A 14,865-nucleotide genomic window follows, 5' to 3' on the forward strand; every position below is an offset into this window, starting at 1 on the left:
GCTCTACATGAACCGGGAGAAGATTGCATTTTTCGTCAAAAAAGAAAATTGCTTTTTTTGTAACTACAACAACAACAAATGCTTATAATTAGTACTAAGTTGCTTTGAAATAAAGCGGAATGAACAAACAAACAGTTATCAGGAGCATTTTTTTATATTTTAACATTAAGCCATAATAGTAATGTATGTGTGTAGTTTATTTGTATACCTTAATTTCATTTCCAAATTCATATATCTCTATAACTACATATGTATACAATTCAAATTCTCAACTAATACATATTTATATCATAATCATTATTACATAGTATTAACGGTATTTATACCCACGGCTTAAGCTTTTATATTAGTTTTTTTCTGTTTCTCAAATTTATTATATAATATAGTACGCTAAAAAAAATTATCATTATTATTTATTTTAAATACAAGTTATTCAGCTCTATGCAGCAACATTTTAACGCAGTTTCACTCACGTACATAAGAATTTACGGTATATGCGCAACATTTTGAAAATTAGCGATAGGCGTTTATGTGTGTGTGTGTATACATACATCGGCGAATAGTGGGCGCTTTTTGATAGACAATAAACTAAATAGTAGTATATTCCACGCATTACTAAACATTTAAACTACATTCTTCTGTACAGCTAAGCATATATATAATATATATACATACATATGTATGTGTATATRTATTTTAGGTGAATTAATTAGGTGGTGTAAATCAGTTTAAAATGCGCAATGTGGATTACAGATATCGCCAGCGCCAACTTTTTCCCTTTTCAGTTTTGCATTTCTGCATTTTTTGTTAAAATACAATTTGGTCTGAACGTAAACGACTGACGGGGTAGCTGCGTTCGAAACGTAAAAAGTSATTGCAATAAGTCCATTTAAAAAATATTAATTTTATTGGCTGCCTTACATCCGGTGCCATTCTTATTGTATAACCTTGTTTGCCATTTTCTGTACTTCTTTTCGAATTTTAATTTGATAATCACTATAACTAAGAGAAAGCTATTTTAAATTACACCGAGTTTTGCCGTATTCAAATTCAGCAACGAATTCTTGAGCGCACACGAAAGTTACATTGAATGKAGTGGTGTATACACATACCGTTACTTAAGTATAGATGTATGCAGACTGGTATAAATACAAGAACGAGATGATCTTTGTAAATTTCGGCATCAAATCATCAGTGATATACWTATAACAAAAATAATATTTAGTAATTTGCATCTGCTAAGGGATTTGGTTTCAACTTATGCCTGTATAAATGCTGCGCTGACTAAGGGTTATGTACGACTGGCTTTCAACTCAGCACACAGCTGCAGACGAATTGCACCTAGATACGAGTTATTAGTTTTGCTTTCACATTTCTTTCACATAATATATTGTTGCTCTTTATTGAGTTAATCGTCTTCTTGAATGCCATTTTCACACGCGCACACGCAACAACTTTGACCAAGCAAAACGCAGTGCAGTCACTACATTGCACAGCACACGCGCAATGACACGCAGTTTGTCCCGATGATTGAGGTTAGATTAAATGCTGTTACAACAACAACGACAACAGCCGGTAGTTTGACGCACATTTCCTTTAAATAACAACGGAATTCTGTGCTTGCATGACGCCGCCAGCTCCACCGGTGCCACCGTTTGCGCTGCCGTCCACACCTTGTCCTTGCACGCTTTGATCGAGCCGTCGGTAATTTTGGAATGTCTTCCACTCGCCGGTGTTGTAATCCAGCCGTATATGCGACTCGACCAAACAAAGTGCTGTGCTGCCGTCCTCTTGCTGCACCTTTTCCTACGATAGATAATTTATATTAGTATCTATATGTACGCACACTAAGAATAATAATCAATCAAAATCAATTTACCTCAGTTTCGCCCAATTTTATAACTATGACGTTCTCCGAGTTGGGCCGTGGATTCTCACGCATGCCCGCCATGAAGCCCAATATGAGYGCTTTGTCCGGACGGGAAACGCGATTCGCCTTGCGGAACATTTCGTGCGCCTTATGGACATGCTCGTTCTGTAAAACACAATCACAGCGRTTAATRAATCCGCCATTGAGGCAAAAATGAAAATGAGCAAGTGTTTGTTTACCGATAATGAGAGTCCTTTGCGTTGGGGTGCCTGTTGCGCTTGAGGCTGTTGTTGCTGCTGCGCCTGCTGTGTCACCTGCACGATGTGTGTGGCGCGCGGCATGTTGGCCGTTGAGGCGCCTTGCTGAATTTGTATCTGCTGCGGCTGACCGCTCGCCGTTTGCGCGGTCGTAATAATTCGTTGTTGCGGCTGCGTCTTGTGCTGCAATACGATCTGTTGTGGCCGCATTTGTTGTTGCTGCTGCTGAGTCGGCTGCGTTATTATGGTGCGCTGTATTTGCGTCTGCTGTTGCTGTCCGACACCCGTGGAGTTGTTGGCGGTCTGCACCTGCACAAACTGCGGTTGTTGGCCAGGACGCTGGATCAGCGTTAGACCTTGCGGCAATGTTGTTAAGCTATTGCCCTGCACATTGGATATAACCGGTCTTATTATGGTCTGCTGGGTAGGCTGCGTACGAATCAAAATTCACATTTATATCAGAAATCTAGCAAAACTTATGTGTAAACGTGTGTCACTACTTACCGCATTAATGAGGTTCGATTGTGTCGGCTGCTGCACGATCATGTGTTGCGATGACAGCGTATTTGTGGGTATTAGTGTTGGTATATGCTGTTGTTGTTTTGCTTGATTTCCACTTTGTTGTTGCAATTGTATTGTTTGTGCTGTCTGCACACCAGTTGGTGTGGTCTTCACCAGGCTCGGTGGTCCACCGGTGGTTGTAGTCATTAATGTAGTGCCGGCGCTGGTATTTAGCCCTTGCAAGCCACTCATATTGCTAATGGGTATCTGCTGGTACATGTCGCCACCAATATTCCGCAATATAACACCCTTCTGTGTCAGTATGATGGTCTTGTTCTTCATATTTGCATTAGCATTACCCACATTCACTCCACCCATGTTGCCTACGGAGCCGCCAACACCGGCTGGATTCGTGGATTGCACCAGTACTTGTGTTAGTTTTGGTTGYTGCGTAGCGCTCGTATTTGAGACGATCGTATGTTGTGGCTGTTGTTGCTGTAATTGCGCTTGCATATGTTGTTGTTGGGCTGCTTGAGAGGCTGGCTGTATGGTGACTGGGCGATTGGGCAGCTGTACATTTTGAATATTTAGTAAAGTAGGCTGTTGGTGTTGTTGCGTTGATGAAGTTGCTATTAGAGGCGGCGGATTTCCACTATTTGTGTTCGATGTCTGTTGCTGGCGTACCGGTGTCATCATAACACCTGACGGTGAGGTTTTCAAGAGAATYTTCGTGGGTGTTTGCGGGTTCGCCGATGCGCCAGTTTGGTATAGGSTWGTGTTCTGTTGAGTTGGCCGCGCGAAGGAAGTCAGTGTCGGCATTGTAGCGGTTTGTAGTTGCTGCTGCTGTTGTTGTTGTGGTTGTGTTGCTGACGTAGTCAAGATGTATTGTGTTGGTGTGTTAGATGTACTAACTGACTGTTGTATAGTAGATTGTTGTAWATGAGTATGTTGTTGTGGCTGCTGCTGCTGTTGATGCGCTTGAAGGTTGGTAGCCGAGTTAGCTGTACGCTTAGCTGGTTGTATGATTGTTTGCGATATAATAACAGGTCCACTGTTAGCGGCAGTCTTTAGCTGACTCAGCGGCATAGACTTAATGGATTGTGCCGTTGTTGTTGTTGACGTGCCAGATGAAACAAGTTGCTTCTGCAAATATTTACAAATGTGATTTGAAGTTAGACCCTCTTCTCGACAATAAACAAATGACAAATCAAAATCTTACCGGTCGCGAAACTGGTGCTGCTGTTGAGGAAATTATCACGGGTGTTGAGCTGTTAATTAGTATTGGTTGTGGTTGTGTTTGTTGTTGTTGCTGTTGCTGTTGCTGTTGCTGAACGCTTTGCTGAGGTATTGACTGAGCTTTCGGTGACTTAGTCGACGTTATTTTTACCGAAATGTTATTTGGCAAATTCGCCAATGGATTGTTGGTCTGTCGCAACTGCTGTTGTGTGTAAATATTAGTCGACATGGTGGTGTTCGATACAGGGCTCTTTGTCGTTATTGGTTTTATATCTAGTTTCTCCATTTTTATCATCGTATTGGCGTTAGTTGGCGATGTGTTGGTTGTGCTAATTTTTTGCCTAGTCACGGTTGTTCCGCTACCACTCAATGTTAAGCCGCTAAGCGTTTGTTTTTGTTGTTGAGGTGCGGCACGTATAAGGACATGTTGTGTGGTCTGCTGTTGCATTGTCTGTTGTTGTGCTTGTAAGGGTTGTTGTTGCGGTGTTTTTTGTTGTTGTATAATTATTCGCTGCTGCAAACGAGTCGGCGTTTGAGGCAGTTGCTGTGTCAACAATGTAGGCTGCGTTTGCGGTTCGATCTTTTCCACTTTAATATTTGGTGGCATTAAAATCTCTTCACTCTTAATTTCGATCTCTTGTTTAATTTTTTTGTGGCCGTGATTTAAATTATTACTATTGTTAATGACTTGAGTTTGTGTTGGTGTTCGAATTTGCGTTTGTGTTTGTGTGGACATGCTGCTCACTTTCGTTGGCGTTGCAATTGTGGCAGTAGATGTGGATGTTAAAATAGAGTTGGATACGCAAGTGGATGGTATGTCAATAGATTTAATTTGCGGCTTGCTCTCTGCCAACTTAGGTGATGTTGGTTGAGTGTARCTTAAAGACTGAGCGTATTCTGGTGTTGATGGTTCAATCTTAGTGGTCAACACATTGTCTTTATTATCCGTTAACATATCATCGATAGAACAACTTTGATTTAAGCTGGCACTTGCCTCTGTCTTGATTTCGACAGTTGTGGTAGACGAAGGTGTGGTGACGCCGCCTACAGCATTGCTAGCACTACTTATCTGTGTTGGTGATGTAGCTAATGGTGATGTGTTTTCTGCTTGAGCTGCCGTCGCTATTTGTTTCTGTTCTTGTTTCTTTTGTTGCTCTTCTAATTGTTGTTCTCGTTTACGTTTCTTGGCGGCAGCATAACCCAAGGGTTGTTCCGAAAGTTCGATCAATTTTATTCCACCGTCTTTTCGTCCCGCTGGCGTGCGACTTAGGTTTGGACGTTGTGGTGCTCCAGATACATTAGGCGTTCGAAAACCTAAAGAAGGCACTCGCGACGGAATACCTTTCAGCGGAGTTGTATCCGTCATTTTACGTGGCATACCACGTGATCGCAATGGTATTGTTGGAGCAGAGGATTTTTTTAAGGAGGATTGTGCGTCTGCTGATTTATGGAGAAGTTCAGTTCGTAAATTGGCACTTTTAGGTTTTCGTTTTATGGTAAAATGCTTCACGGGATTTGGCTGCTGTCCCACCTAAGCGAATAAACAATGGAATATGTTAATTATAAAACTTTGATAAATATATTGTATAGTATGCGTCTACACACTTACCACTGACACCAAGGCATTTTTGTTTAAATATAAACATTCTAATGGAAGCATGCCTAGATCGCTGTGTTTACTGACTAATTTCCGTAAGTCATTAACCATATCAGTGAATATAGGTCGTGTATCTTCATATTCTGAGATTTCTGTATTTAGCGAGCTAGTCGCTGGAAAGGTTTTCATAGTCTCCGCCAACATTGAGACCCACAGCTCCGAATCCAAGCCTGCCACTTCAATTACTTCCTCTAATTCAACTTTCCACTATAATTTGAATCGATAGAAATATATATACTTTTTTACTAACTCCTTCATCATCATTTTACCTAGTTTAACTTAAAACACTAAAAATTCCGATAACCAAATTGTATGATATGACTATTTTGAAACTCACACATGGCCATAAATATACACACCTTCACATATGCATACATATGTGTGGTACTTTCACAGTGCAAATACAGCAAGTGTACAAGTTCACCAACTAGCCAAGTGGCGGGAAAAATTTTTATCGCAATAGAATCACAATAAACAAATATATTATAAGCAAACAAATATTTTTAATATTTATTATGAACTAGTCGTGTTTTATAACTAAGGCACTTTACTGTAAAAAGTCAGCAAATCATTAAAAAAAAAACTTGTACAAGAAAACTGTGACGAGGCACTGGCGTTCAGCGAACATGGAACCATGTCATCAACGCACATACAAATACAATCATAAAAATGCTAAACATAAAGTATTCGTAAGCTCTTGTCCGCGAATATCTTCTTTTACATGTGTGTGCTTTGGATGTGTGATCTATGTTAGGTTTTCATAATTCACACCGTCCGCGGCCCTTCCAATCAACCAAGGCACAATGCAGCTGAATTAATAATATTTACGCACCTCTTCTACCAGCCGTCGTGGTATATGGAAAAAGCTTAGCAATAATTTTAGTTTCACTTGAGTCTGCAAATCCGGAAAACACTCCTTTATGTTGCGCAGCACTTCCTTGTTAAGTTGTGAGCATATCGACCCACTTATCCACGAATCGTTTGAAGTGCCGAGTTTGTTATGCAGCCACAATGAAGTGTCGCTGTCCCGCACATTCGCCATATTTTCACTTCTTTTGATATTTTCACTGTAACAAAATCACACTATTCGTATTTGTTGCACTTCACAATATGAGATTGCTTTGCAAACCTCCTCTGCAACAATTTCTTTATATTAGATCGCGTTTACTTTTTCCAATCAAAAATTTGACACGAAATCCCGAAATGAAAATATAAATGGCGGCGTCGAACACGGTTGCATTAATGCGTGACAGTAAATCTCATAGGGTTGCCTTTCAATAAAAAAAGTAATTCCTGACAATGTGTAATAATTRCTTAAAGTGTGTATATTGGTGGAAATGCATCTTTAGAAAAAAATTCTACTTATAATGTACATGTTGTAAAATATATAAATAAAAATAAATAAATTTTTGGAAAGGTTAAATATTTTATTGTAATTGGTGTTCAAATATTACTAAACAACTAGAATACTAATTTAAGTACCTCTGCCTATCTTACTTCTATCCACGTCACTTTATGCTTTTCACTTTCATGTTAGTTATCATCCACTTTCCTGTATTCCATTCGTAAATAGATGTGAAGAAATCATGGAATTAGAAAGATAAATACATAACACATAAATGCCATGGATTACTTGGATGACCACAGTGCTGTCACTACAAAACGGAAAAGTATATCCAATTCGGCAAAAATTCTAATAGCTGCAACCGGTGGTGTGGCCATTGGGTTAAGTGTCATATGTGCGTCTTTTGTAGCGCCTGCTTTTCGACGAATATGTCTTCCATATGTTCCCGCCACCACTGAGCAGGTTAGAAATGTGCTCAGCTTCTTACCTAAGAACTCGCCAAATAAATTATTGGACATAGGATCTGGTGATGGGCGAATTGTAGTTGGTATATCATATTTGTTTAAATAAAAAGTTTAAAACATTTTAAAAAACCTTAACGTGTAATTAGCTGCGGCTAAGAATGGACTAAACGCAGATGGTGTTGAACTTAATCCATGGTTGGTATGGTACTCACGATTATCAGCTCTACGACAAGGTGTCTATGGTAAAACACACTTCTATAGACGTGATTTGTGGAAATATAACGTAGCGCCGTATGGATATGTGGTTATATTCGGTGTGGAACAGATGGTAAATTGGAATATAATTCATTCGAATGTATATAATTTGATGTGATTTTAATTTCTTTTTCTTAAAGATGAAAGATTTGGAAACGAAGCTAATTGCGGAGTCACCGAAAAATACCAAAATTATCGCATGCAGGTTTCCACTTCCCAATTTGCAACCACAACGTATTATAGAAGAAGGCGTTAACACTGTCTGGTTTTATGACTTGGACAAAGCTAAGATAACTGCCGAAAGAAATACATAATAAGATGTTATAATTAACATTAAAAATACGATTCATTTTTCTGAAATTTTTATTTGCTGTATAAGGTGTTATGCTGGTTTTTAATYAAGCTTTAAAATCGCAAAATGAACTGGACATAGCAAATAGTTCAAAGTTACTTACATACATACATACATAAAAAGTGCAGACACATTTACTATACATATTTTAAGATTAAAATGGATTGATATATCAGTCAGAGAGCAATACCGATGCTTATTTACCGTAAGATGAGTATGAATTTCGCGGAAAACGAATTTTAATGACGCCGGCTTGTTAGTTGTWTTTAATCAAAATTGTAGTGCTTACAATGTGCTGTTTTTTCGTAAACTGATACGTAATTACATACATAAGTAAGAGTTCGCAATTTTCTGTTCTTTATCATACTTTTTGATGTTTTTTTCAACCCGTTGCACGTTTCGCATTCTTCGACGGAATTTTAGCAATAAAATTGGTTGTGACTGAGCTGGCAGTTGCTAAAAACGTCGCCCAAGATATATAAATTTATTTTCAGGATCACGATACACTTCCGTAAATCCTATTTTTGCATAATGTTGTTGAAAGATTTCAGAATCCTTAAAAGACAAACGGACATGAACACCAAAGCATCCATTCGAACGTAATGTGGCCAAAGTTACAGTTATTAGACGCTTCAAAATTCCATAATCCCTTAATAATGCATCCTTTAAGGCGGTGGCTGTTATTAAAGCCGGATATGCGTTACTTACTTCAAGTGGACATTGATATTCATAATTATGAAAATCGCGTATCATTTCAGCAATAAGTGCATTAAGCTTAGATGAATGTCTCTGTGCACTTTCTGATCCATTTGCCACATCAATGAAGTTGTCTTTTTCCAGTAGAGATTCGGAGTACTTTTCTCTCATCGATGGTATCCAACATACTTCCACATTTCGCATGAATGTGTGAATGTTTAAGGCAGCAGCTGCATAACCAACAATAGCATTAGAAGCGTCATGTGCAACAATACACAACTGAGGATACAACGTGACAAAATGTCCAACAATATTATCCGCAATAAGTTCACTCAAATGACTGGGAAACAGAGATTCGAAACCAACGTCACTTTCGACCGGTCTGTCGTCCCCACTATTTACGCTTAACTGCAAAAACGCCTGTGTACAAACTTGCCCTAGCTCAACTTCGTCAATTGGTGTATAGGGGCGTATTAAATGATAGTCGCTTGTTGGCAGTTCAGGGAGTTTATATAGAAACAGGTCATTTCCAGAATCCACAGGCATCAGACGCTTCGTAAAAGAACAATAATTTTTTTATAAAAGACAATTAATAAATCTAATTTGTTGAGAGGCTCACTTGCAAATCAGCGATAAGACCGCCACGAAATACCCAAGGTTCTTGTTCGCCCGACATGAAAGCCTCCTTCCAGCCCTTACTGAACCCTGTAAGTAGTTAACGTAAAGTACACCACATACAAATAAATTCACGTCCCTTTCCTTCCATATATGCATATGCTTACATGTGTATGTACCCTGCGTGTAGGTTTGAACATTAGGCGGAAAATGACCAAGACTCAGCCATTTCACAAACGCATTTAATAGTGTCAAAGTGCCAGCAATGTCCCACACGTAAGAAAATAAATCATGACATATCTCCTTATTAGCACAATTAGCGATTTTACGTAGYAGTTCGTGTACAGAATTACAATGCTTGGAGAATGATTCCGCTCGCTGCATCCACTCGGCTACCTCTGGTTTGGGTGATACTGCGCCATCTGCATTAGAACATTTTCTAACAGCTTTGTCGTTACCTAGYAACACACTAGCATTCGATTTTAACCAGTTGAATTCATTTAATAGCTTAAAACCACGATTTCCATGCTCAAATGGCAGATAAAAAAGATCACATAGTAAGTAAAGATCCTCCACAGTAATGCTACTACTACTACCGGCCTCCGGAGGATTTCTGTCAAAGGAAAATAATACAAATATTTAATATAAAATAAAAAAGTAATTACTTGTCATCGCAGTCTTTCATGTCGGCATTTGAGAGAGGTGAACCTTCAGAACTTTCCACCTGCATGCTATTCTGTATAAGAAGCAGAGTTAGAAAAGTAAAATTGTTAATATTTGCACTCACGAAATTTTAAATTTGCAATTCTTTACATTCAGTTCGTTCATCGAGCCATTGCAAATATCATCATCGTCCACACCTTCAGCCATTACAACATCTTCAGAAATCATTTTGCGATCTTCCTTTCCAGAAGCCTGCGAAGCTAGACTACTGCTGCATTCCATCGGTTCATTGCCACCAGCGCTGATTGCACTGAGCGGGCTCAAAGTATGCTCATCTACCATAGGTAGAGCACCTGTACTATTTACCACATCTCGCGGCGTTCCACTGGTGTCTATTGATAGTTCTGGCACCTTTTCAATAGGTGTGTCAACACTTTCAATTGTTAAAGCATCCGGCAACTTCTCTTCATGATTCAAGTTCCCAATTGGCGATTCTGTAGATAGTGATTGCACTTTCTCAACACTCATTTCGTCCTCCTTGCTCACATTATTCTGATTTAGTGTTGTCGATGCATTGTTTGCATTTAAATTTGACTTTGTTAGTGCAGAGCTATTTTCAATTGCTACCGGTATTGGTTTTGTTATTGCCGCTGTTAGCTCCAGTCCAGAAACTGGCGATTTCAGAATCTCGCCTTCCGTGCCTAAATTTCGCGGCAATATATCCTCCACAACTTTGGAGTGCATTATTGGTACCGCTACGATGGATATTGGAATTTTTTTGGGCAGCTCGATATTTGACGCTACACATGTGGGTATGGGATTTACAATGTCTTCATTTGTTACAACTTTTGTTGGAGAAACCAAGGAATTCATAACGGGATTCGAAATCGGATTAATAACTGATGAGTTAACGGTACTGCACACGTCAGCCAAAGCTTGGAGTTGTGTGGTGTTCACTTCAGGCACCGTTATAGTTTTCGTGCTTGTCGATGTCGTTGTTGTTGTCGTCAAACTCATACAGGTATTAATAGACGGTATAATTGGAATAATAGGCATAACCACTATCCAACGRAAAACAAATATATATAGGGAGAAAAGATTTAAAATACTTAAATTAGTAAGAGATGTGAAAGATCTTACTTGTTACTTGTGGTTGCGGTTTCGTAATGGGACCCCAGGCTTCCTTTGCCACAAAGAACTCAGGCAACCATTCGTCAATAGCGTTTCTAAAAGAAATAGAAAAAAAAGCACATTTTCAATGCGTGAATTCCATTTATATTTATATCTAAAGTCATAACCTTACTTTAATGCAATGCGTGGATGGTACATATTTTTTGATAAGCAATCCACAGGCAATTCTTCCTCATTTGTACCGTCCTCGTTTTCGGTTTCGAGTTTAATGTCAGCAGAAACAGAACCTTGATTCATTGTATATTAATATATCAATATAAATATATACTTTTTTCTTGAAGTACTCACTGTTTACTTTAGAATCAAGACTGCATTTCGACCAGCTGGCTAASGTGTGAATGGCAATGGTATTCGCGTGAAACTCACAGTTTGGATTAGTCATAACTCCTCGTAAATGTGGTATTAATTCTGGTGAACGACCSGAATAAGGACCTAAGAAAACTCGTTTTTGATCGTAATCGTTCGCATGCAAATTATCCCAAATAACCGGTGGTCGACGTAATATTTCAGTAATTTCCTGAATTGATTCGAGACTAATAATTTTTGAGATTACTTTGTTTCCAGTCCACATGATATCGATATCATGATTTAGTTTTGAACCTAACGTATTTAAATATTCTGAATCGTGAACTGTAGGTATCGCACGTGTGCTACAATACTGAGTGGGACAAAATAGGAATCTCGGATTGCCTAAATGTGTGAATATTTCGTTTGTAACAGATACCTAGTTTCAAAGAAAATATTATAAAAAATTAATATAAATATTAGCGTTCGTGTTACTTGAGCATTGGCAAATGTTTGAAAAGCTTCTTTATCAACTTTTGACATTTCCGAGTCGATATCGTCAAAAAGTAATGCAAATGCTTCACATCCAAATTGTGAAACCTGGTCTAGTTTTCTTTTTAGTGTTTGAATTTCTTTTGGGTTACTGTACGACATATCCAAGCCAGGTGAGAGAGCGTAGTAAAACATTACATTGTGCTCCCTAGCTGCCGTTATTAAGCCTGTAACCATTGTATTATCATTTTGCATTAAACATTTACTTATCTACGAAATTGAATTAATAATTATAATACTTGTCAGATGATCAGCTTCTTCAACCGTGTATAGTTCACGCCAATAAGCTCGATGTTTATAATCATCCTTTGGGGCGTACACATATGAATCCATACCCCATTTCTTCATCCTAAAGGATTTAAAATATTAAAAAATAATTTACCATTAAATAGTTCATATTTACGCACTTTATAAATAGATCCTTCCGTTGCTCCGTTGTCCACGGTCTTCCATAGAATCCTGTATTTAGAAATAGAAACTTGGAGTAATTCATTTAAAGAAGAATATACTAACATTACCCTCAATTACGCCGCATATAAAATTTCGACCCTCCTTGCGGTCCCGCATTTCTTTTACTGCATTCGCAGGTTTTTCACCGGCTTGTTTTTCATCCACCATTGGTTCTTCAACTTCTAAATTAAGTGTATCCTCCATTGCAAGAGGCTGATGAGTACACCGAAGTTATCTAAATGTCTATTATGTTATTAATAATATATTTTATATCACTTTTGAAGTTTTTTGATTTGTTTGTTACCTTTTTTTGTGGGCAACTTTTAACAAGTTAAAGTTCTTTCAATCGTCCAGTATCAATACTGGGGATATTTGCAAACTTATAATACTTTAAACACTTCTAAAGTAATCACTTCGGCTACTCACTTTAAACYAAATTTGCAAATATTTTTACAAAATAATTGCAAAAATGGAAACCATTGCAATAAAAGCCGCTGGAGATTAGTTCAATGAAATGTGAGCATATCAATCGACATCGAGTGAAATCGATAAATAACTGTGGCTCGAATGTGCTCGTAACATTTTAAAACGGCATTCTCAACAAATACATTAGGGTAGACGGCGAATTTATTTCCCAAGAAGAGTCTTAACACTTATAAGAACACATAATAAAGTTCTCAAATTTAAAAGACATAGCAAAACGAAAATGATTTCAGTATATATTTTTCATTAAATTCAATTATACAATTTATTGAACAATGGGTGGCTTCCAATAAGCATAATTTTCATATACAATCAATCAGAACTACTAATGTTCTATGTATGGAATGTGATTCTGGGTATACTAGGGAAGACATAGTATTATATTGTATTTTGCAATCGATTACTGTGCATATATCCAATAGAAAAACATTCGGGATTGTCATCACAATTCTCTTTTGTTTTGTTTGCACAGTGTTTTTCTAAGGTTCTACTATAAATTAACGAATTTATTCGTTTTAAATACATTAATGTCAGGTGGGCATACCTGCGTTTCATACAAATGCAACCGTTTATTGTGATTCGCAATTATCGTGATGATGATGAGCTTAAATGCCAAGAATTAGTCCGTGATTACATTATGTCCTTCGTTAAGAGATCTTTCTACTGCTTTTGCTTCAGAGAGGTACATATATTGAAAACTTTTGTCCTTGAACGAATAAGCCTTGAACAATTAAGTATTATTAGTTATATTGTTACAGATAACTCTGCAATTCATTGTAATAACATGGGCTATACTATTCATATTCATCGGTGTGCCGTTGCAGTTTTGTGCAATGACCATACCTGGGTGTATATTTTTCTTATTCTCTGGTACATACTTTTCATTTTACGCTAAGGCCGTAGAATTGATGAGGGTAAATTTTACTAAAATATGTACTTTSAATGTAAAGTGGAATTAAGTTTGCTTCATTTACAGACTAAACCATCACAATCCCTCGTAGCGGAATGCTACGAACCATTCATATTTCGCTTGAAACCGCGAGAAGCGACATACCAAATCTTCCTTGATGAATCTCCTTATGAACAATCATACCTAAATAAATTTAGAAAAAAGGTTGGTACTCAAGATAATTCTGCAATAAATGATTTTCTCATTAACATATTTGTTTAATTGACGTTTAGATAATCGCTACAGTAAGTGTTAAAAAGCACAATTCACTTTATAAGGCAGCTTGGATGTATCGCTTTGCTATGGCTCCCGATTATCCCTTTCAGAGAATCGCCGAACCAATGGTGAATTTGGTGTCAAAAAAATGTGTTGCGAATGGATGTATCTCTTTGGAATGTACAATTTCCGAGTGGCAAGAGGAAGAACGCGATTTCTATGACAATATGGGGTAATTTCATTTTACTAATATTTCATTTGTTTCTGATACCAATAAATTGCTTTTCGTGTGCTTCATTTTCAGATTCATTACTCGTCAAATTTACCATAAACAAGTTATAGGAAGTAGTTTAACTGTTATGAAGACTCTTCTTACATATGACCTTCATGCGAATGAGAGAAGCGAACATTCCAAATTAGAAACAATAAAATAGTTTTAAAGCCGATTAAGTATATTGTACTAAACAAAACACAGAAGCCTTCCGTAAGAATCCTTATCCAAATACTCACTGCGAAAAMGCACATTTTGACTACAAGTACGAACTCTACATGTATTTTTGTACAATAAACTGCACTCCATTTATAAAAACAAAAATAAAAGCTTTTGATTGCAATAAATAACGAATAATTTTAATATATACCGAAAAATGTATGCTAAACAAGGTGAGTTCCAAAATCGATCTAAAAACAAAATCAACTTTAGAAGTTTAAAAGTATCGCATCGTATATAGAATCGTAAAAATATTTTCTCTTGTAAATATTTAGATATCTTTAACTACATATACATATTTTATATTTTTTGATAGACAGCTGTATAAATTCACAAAA

At 37.4% G+C, this 14,865-nt stretch overlaps 4 protein-coding genes across 5 annotated transcripts; 2 read left to right on the forward strand and 2 right to left on the reverse strand.

Annotated features, from left to right (window-relative positions):
* Positions 1 to 984: 984 nt before the first annotated feature.
* LOC108967604 (negative elongation factor A) lies at positions 985 to 6,736 on the reverse strand. Its single transcript, XM_018931138.1, has 7 exons — positions 6,354 to 6,736; positions 5,474 to 5,728; positions 3,848 to 5,395; positions 2,632 to 3,771; positions 2,110 to 2,556; positions 1,880 to 2,035; positions 985 to 1,806 (listed from the first exon to the last, which is right to left on the reverse strand). Exons 1-7 carry the CDS (start codon positions 6,561 to 6,563, stop codon positions 1,597 to 1,599), a joined length of 3,966 nt encoding a protein of 1,321 aa, XP_018786683.1. The 5' UTR covers positions 6,564 to 6,736; the 3' UTR covers positions 985 to 1,596.
* Positions 6,737 to 7,083: 347 nt separating this feature from the next.
* On the forward strand, positions 7,084 to 7,937 carry LOC108967603 (protein FAM173B). Its single transcript, XM_018931136.1, has 3 exons — positions 7,084 to 7,413; positions 7,477 to 7,658; positions 7,726 to 7,937. The coding sequence occupies exons 1-3, from the start codon at positions 7,146 to 7,148 to the stop codon at positions 7,897 to 7,899; spliced, it is 624 nt and encodes a 207-aa protein (XP_018786681.1). The 5' UTR covers positions 7,084 to 7,145; the 3' UTR covers positions 7,900 to 7,937.
* Positions 7,931 to 12,917, reverse strand: LOC108967602 (protein O-GlcNAcase). 2 transcript variants are annotated; one of them, XM_018931135.1, is made up of 13 exons: positions 12,695 to 12,917; positions 12,458 to 12,634; positions 12,347 to 12,398; positions 12,179 to 12,288; positions 11,883 to 12,106; positions 11,391 to 11,826; positions 11,215 to 11,329; positions 11,052 to 11,137; positions 10,062 to 10,972; positions 9,914 to 9,984; positions 9,416 to 9,861; positions 9,253 to 9,338; positions 7,931 to 9,185 (listed from the first exon to the last, which is right to left on the reverse strand). In XM_018931135.1, exons 2-13 carry the CDS (start codon positions 12,591 to 12,593, stop codon positions 8,394 to 8,396), a joined length of 3,465 nt encoding a protein of 1,154 aa, XP_018786680.1. In that variant the 5' UTR covers positions 12,594 to 12,634; positions 12,695 to 12,917; the 3' UTR covers positions 7,931 to 8,393. The 2 variants fall into 2 exon arrangements, with proteins under 2 accessions (XP_018786680.1, XP_018786679.1); XM_018931134.1 differs by having other exon boundaries at positions 12,458 to 12,624; positions 12,694 to 12,917.
* A 411-nt stretch (positions 12,918 to 13,328) lies between these two features.
* Positions 13,329 to 14,658, forward strand: LOC108967598. The gene is made up of 5 exons (XM_018931126.1): positions 13,329 to 13,554; positions 13,631 to 13,786; positions 13,849 to 13,986; positions 14,055 to 14,269; positions 14,342 to 14,658. The coding sequence occupies exons 1-5, from the start codon at positions 13,432 to 13,434 to the stop codon at positions 14,469 to 14,471; spliced, it is 762 nt and encodes a 253-aa protein (XP_018786671.1). The 5' UTR covers positions 13,329 to 13,431; the 3' UTR covers positions 14,472 to 14,658.
* The last annotated feature ends 207 nt before the right edge of the window (positions 14,659 to 14,865 follow it).

The sequence above is a fragment of the Bactrocera latifrons genome, unplaced genomic scaffold (genome assembly GCF_001853355.1).
Source record: "Bactrocera latifrons isolate USDA-ARS-PBARC rearing strain unplaced genomic scaffold, ASM185335v1 scaffold_191, whole genome shotgun sequence".
NCBI classification, from domain to species: domain Eukaryota; kingdom Metazoa; phylum Arthropoda; class Insecta; order Diptera; family Tephritidae; genus Bactrocera; species Bactrocera latifrons.

Bases quoted from the DNA above. Each gene is read 5' to 3' on its own strand.
- LOC108967603 (XM_018931136.1), top strand. From the start codon at position 7,146: ATGGATTACTTGGATGACCACAGTGCTGTCACTACAAAACGGAAAAGT. The intron at 7,414-7,476 runs GTATATCATATT...ACGTGTAATTAG, and splicing joins TGATGGGCGAATTGTAGTTG to CTGCGGCTAAGAATGGACTA. The intron at 7,659-7,725 runs GTAAATTGGAAT...TTTTTCTTAAAG, and splicing joins TATTCGGTGTGGAACAGATG to ATGAAAGATTTGGAAACGAA.
- LOC108967598 (XM_018931126.1), top strand. From the start codon at position 13,432: ATGCAACCGTTTATTGTGATTCGCAATTATCGTGATGATGATGAGCTT. The intron at 13,787-13,848 runs GTAAATTTTACT...CTTCATTTACAG, and splicing joins AGGCCGTAGAATTGATGAGG to ACTAAACCATCACAATCCCT. The intron at 14,270-14,341 runs GTAATTTCATTT...CTTCATTTTCAG, and splicing joins GATTTCTATGACAATATGGG to ATTCATTACTCGTCAAATTT.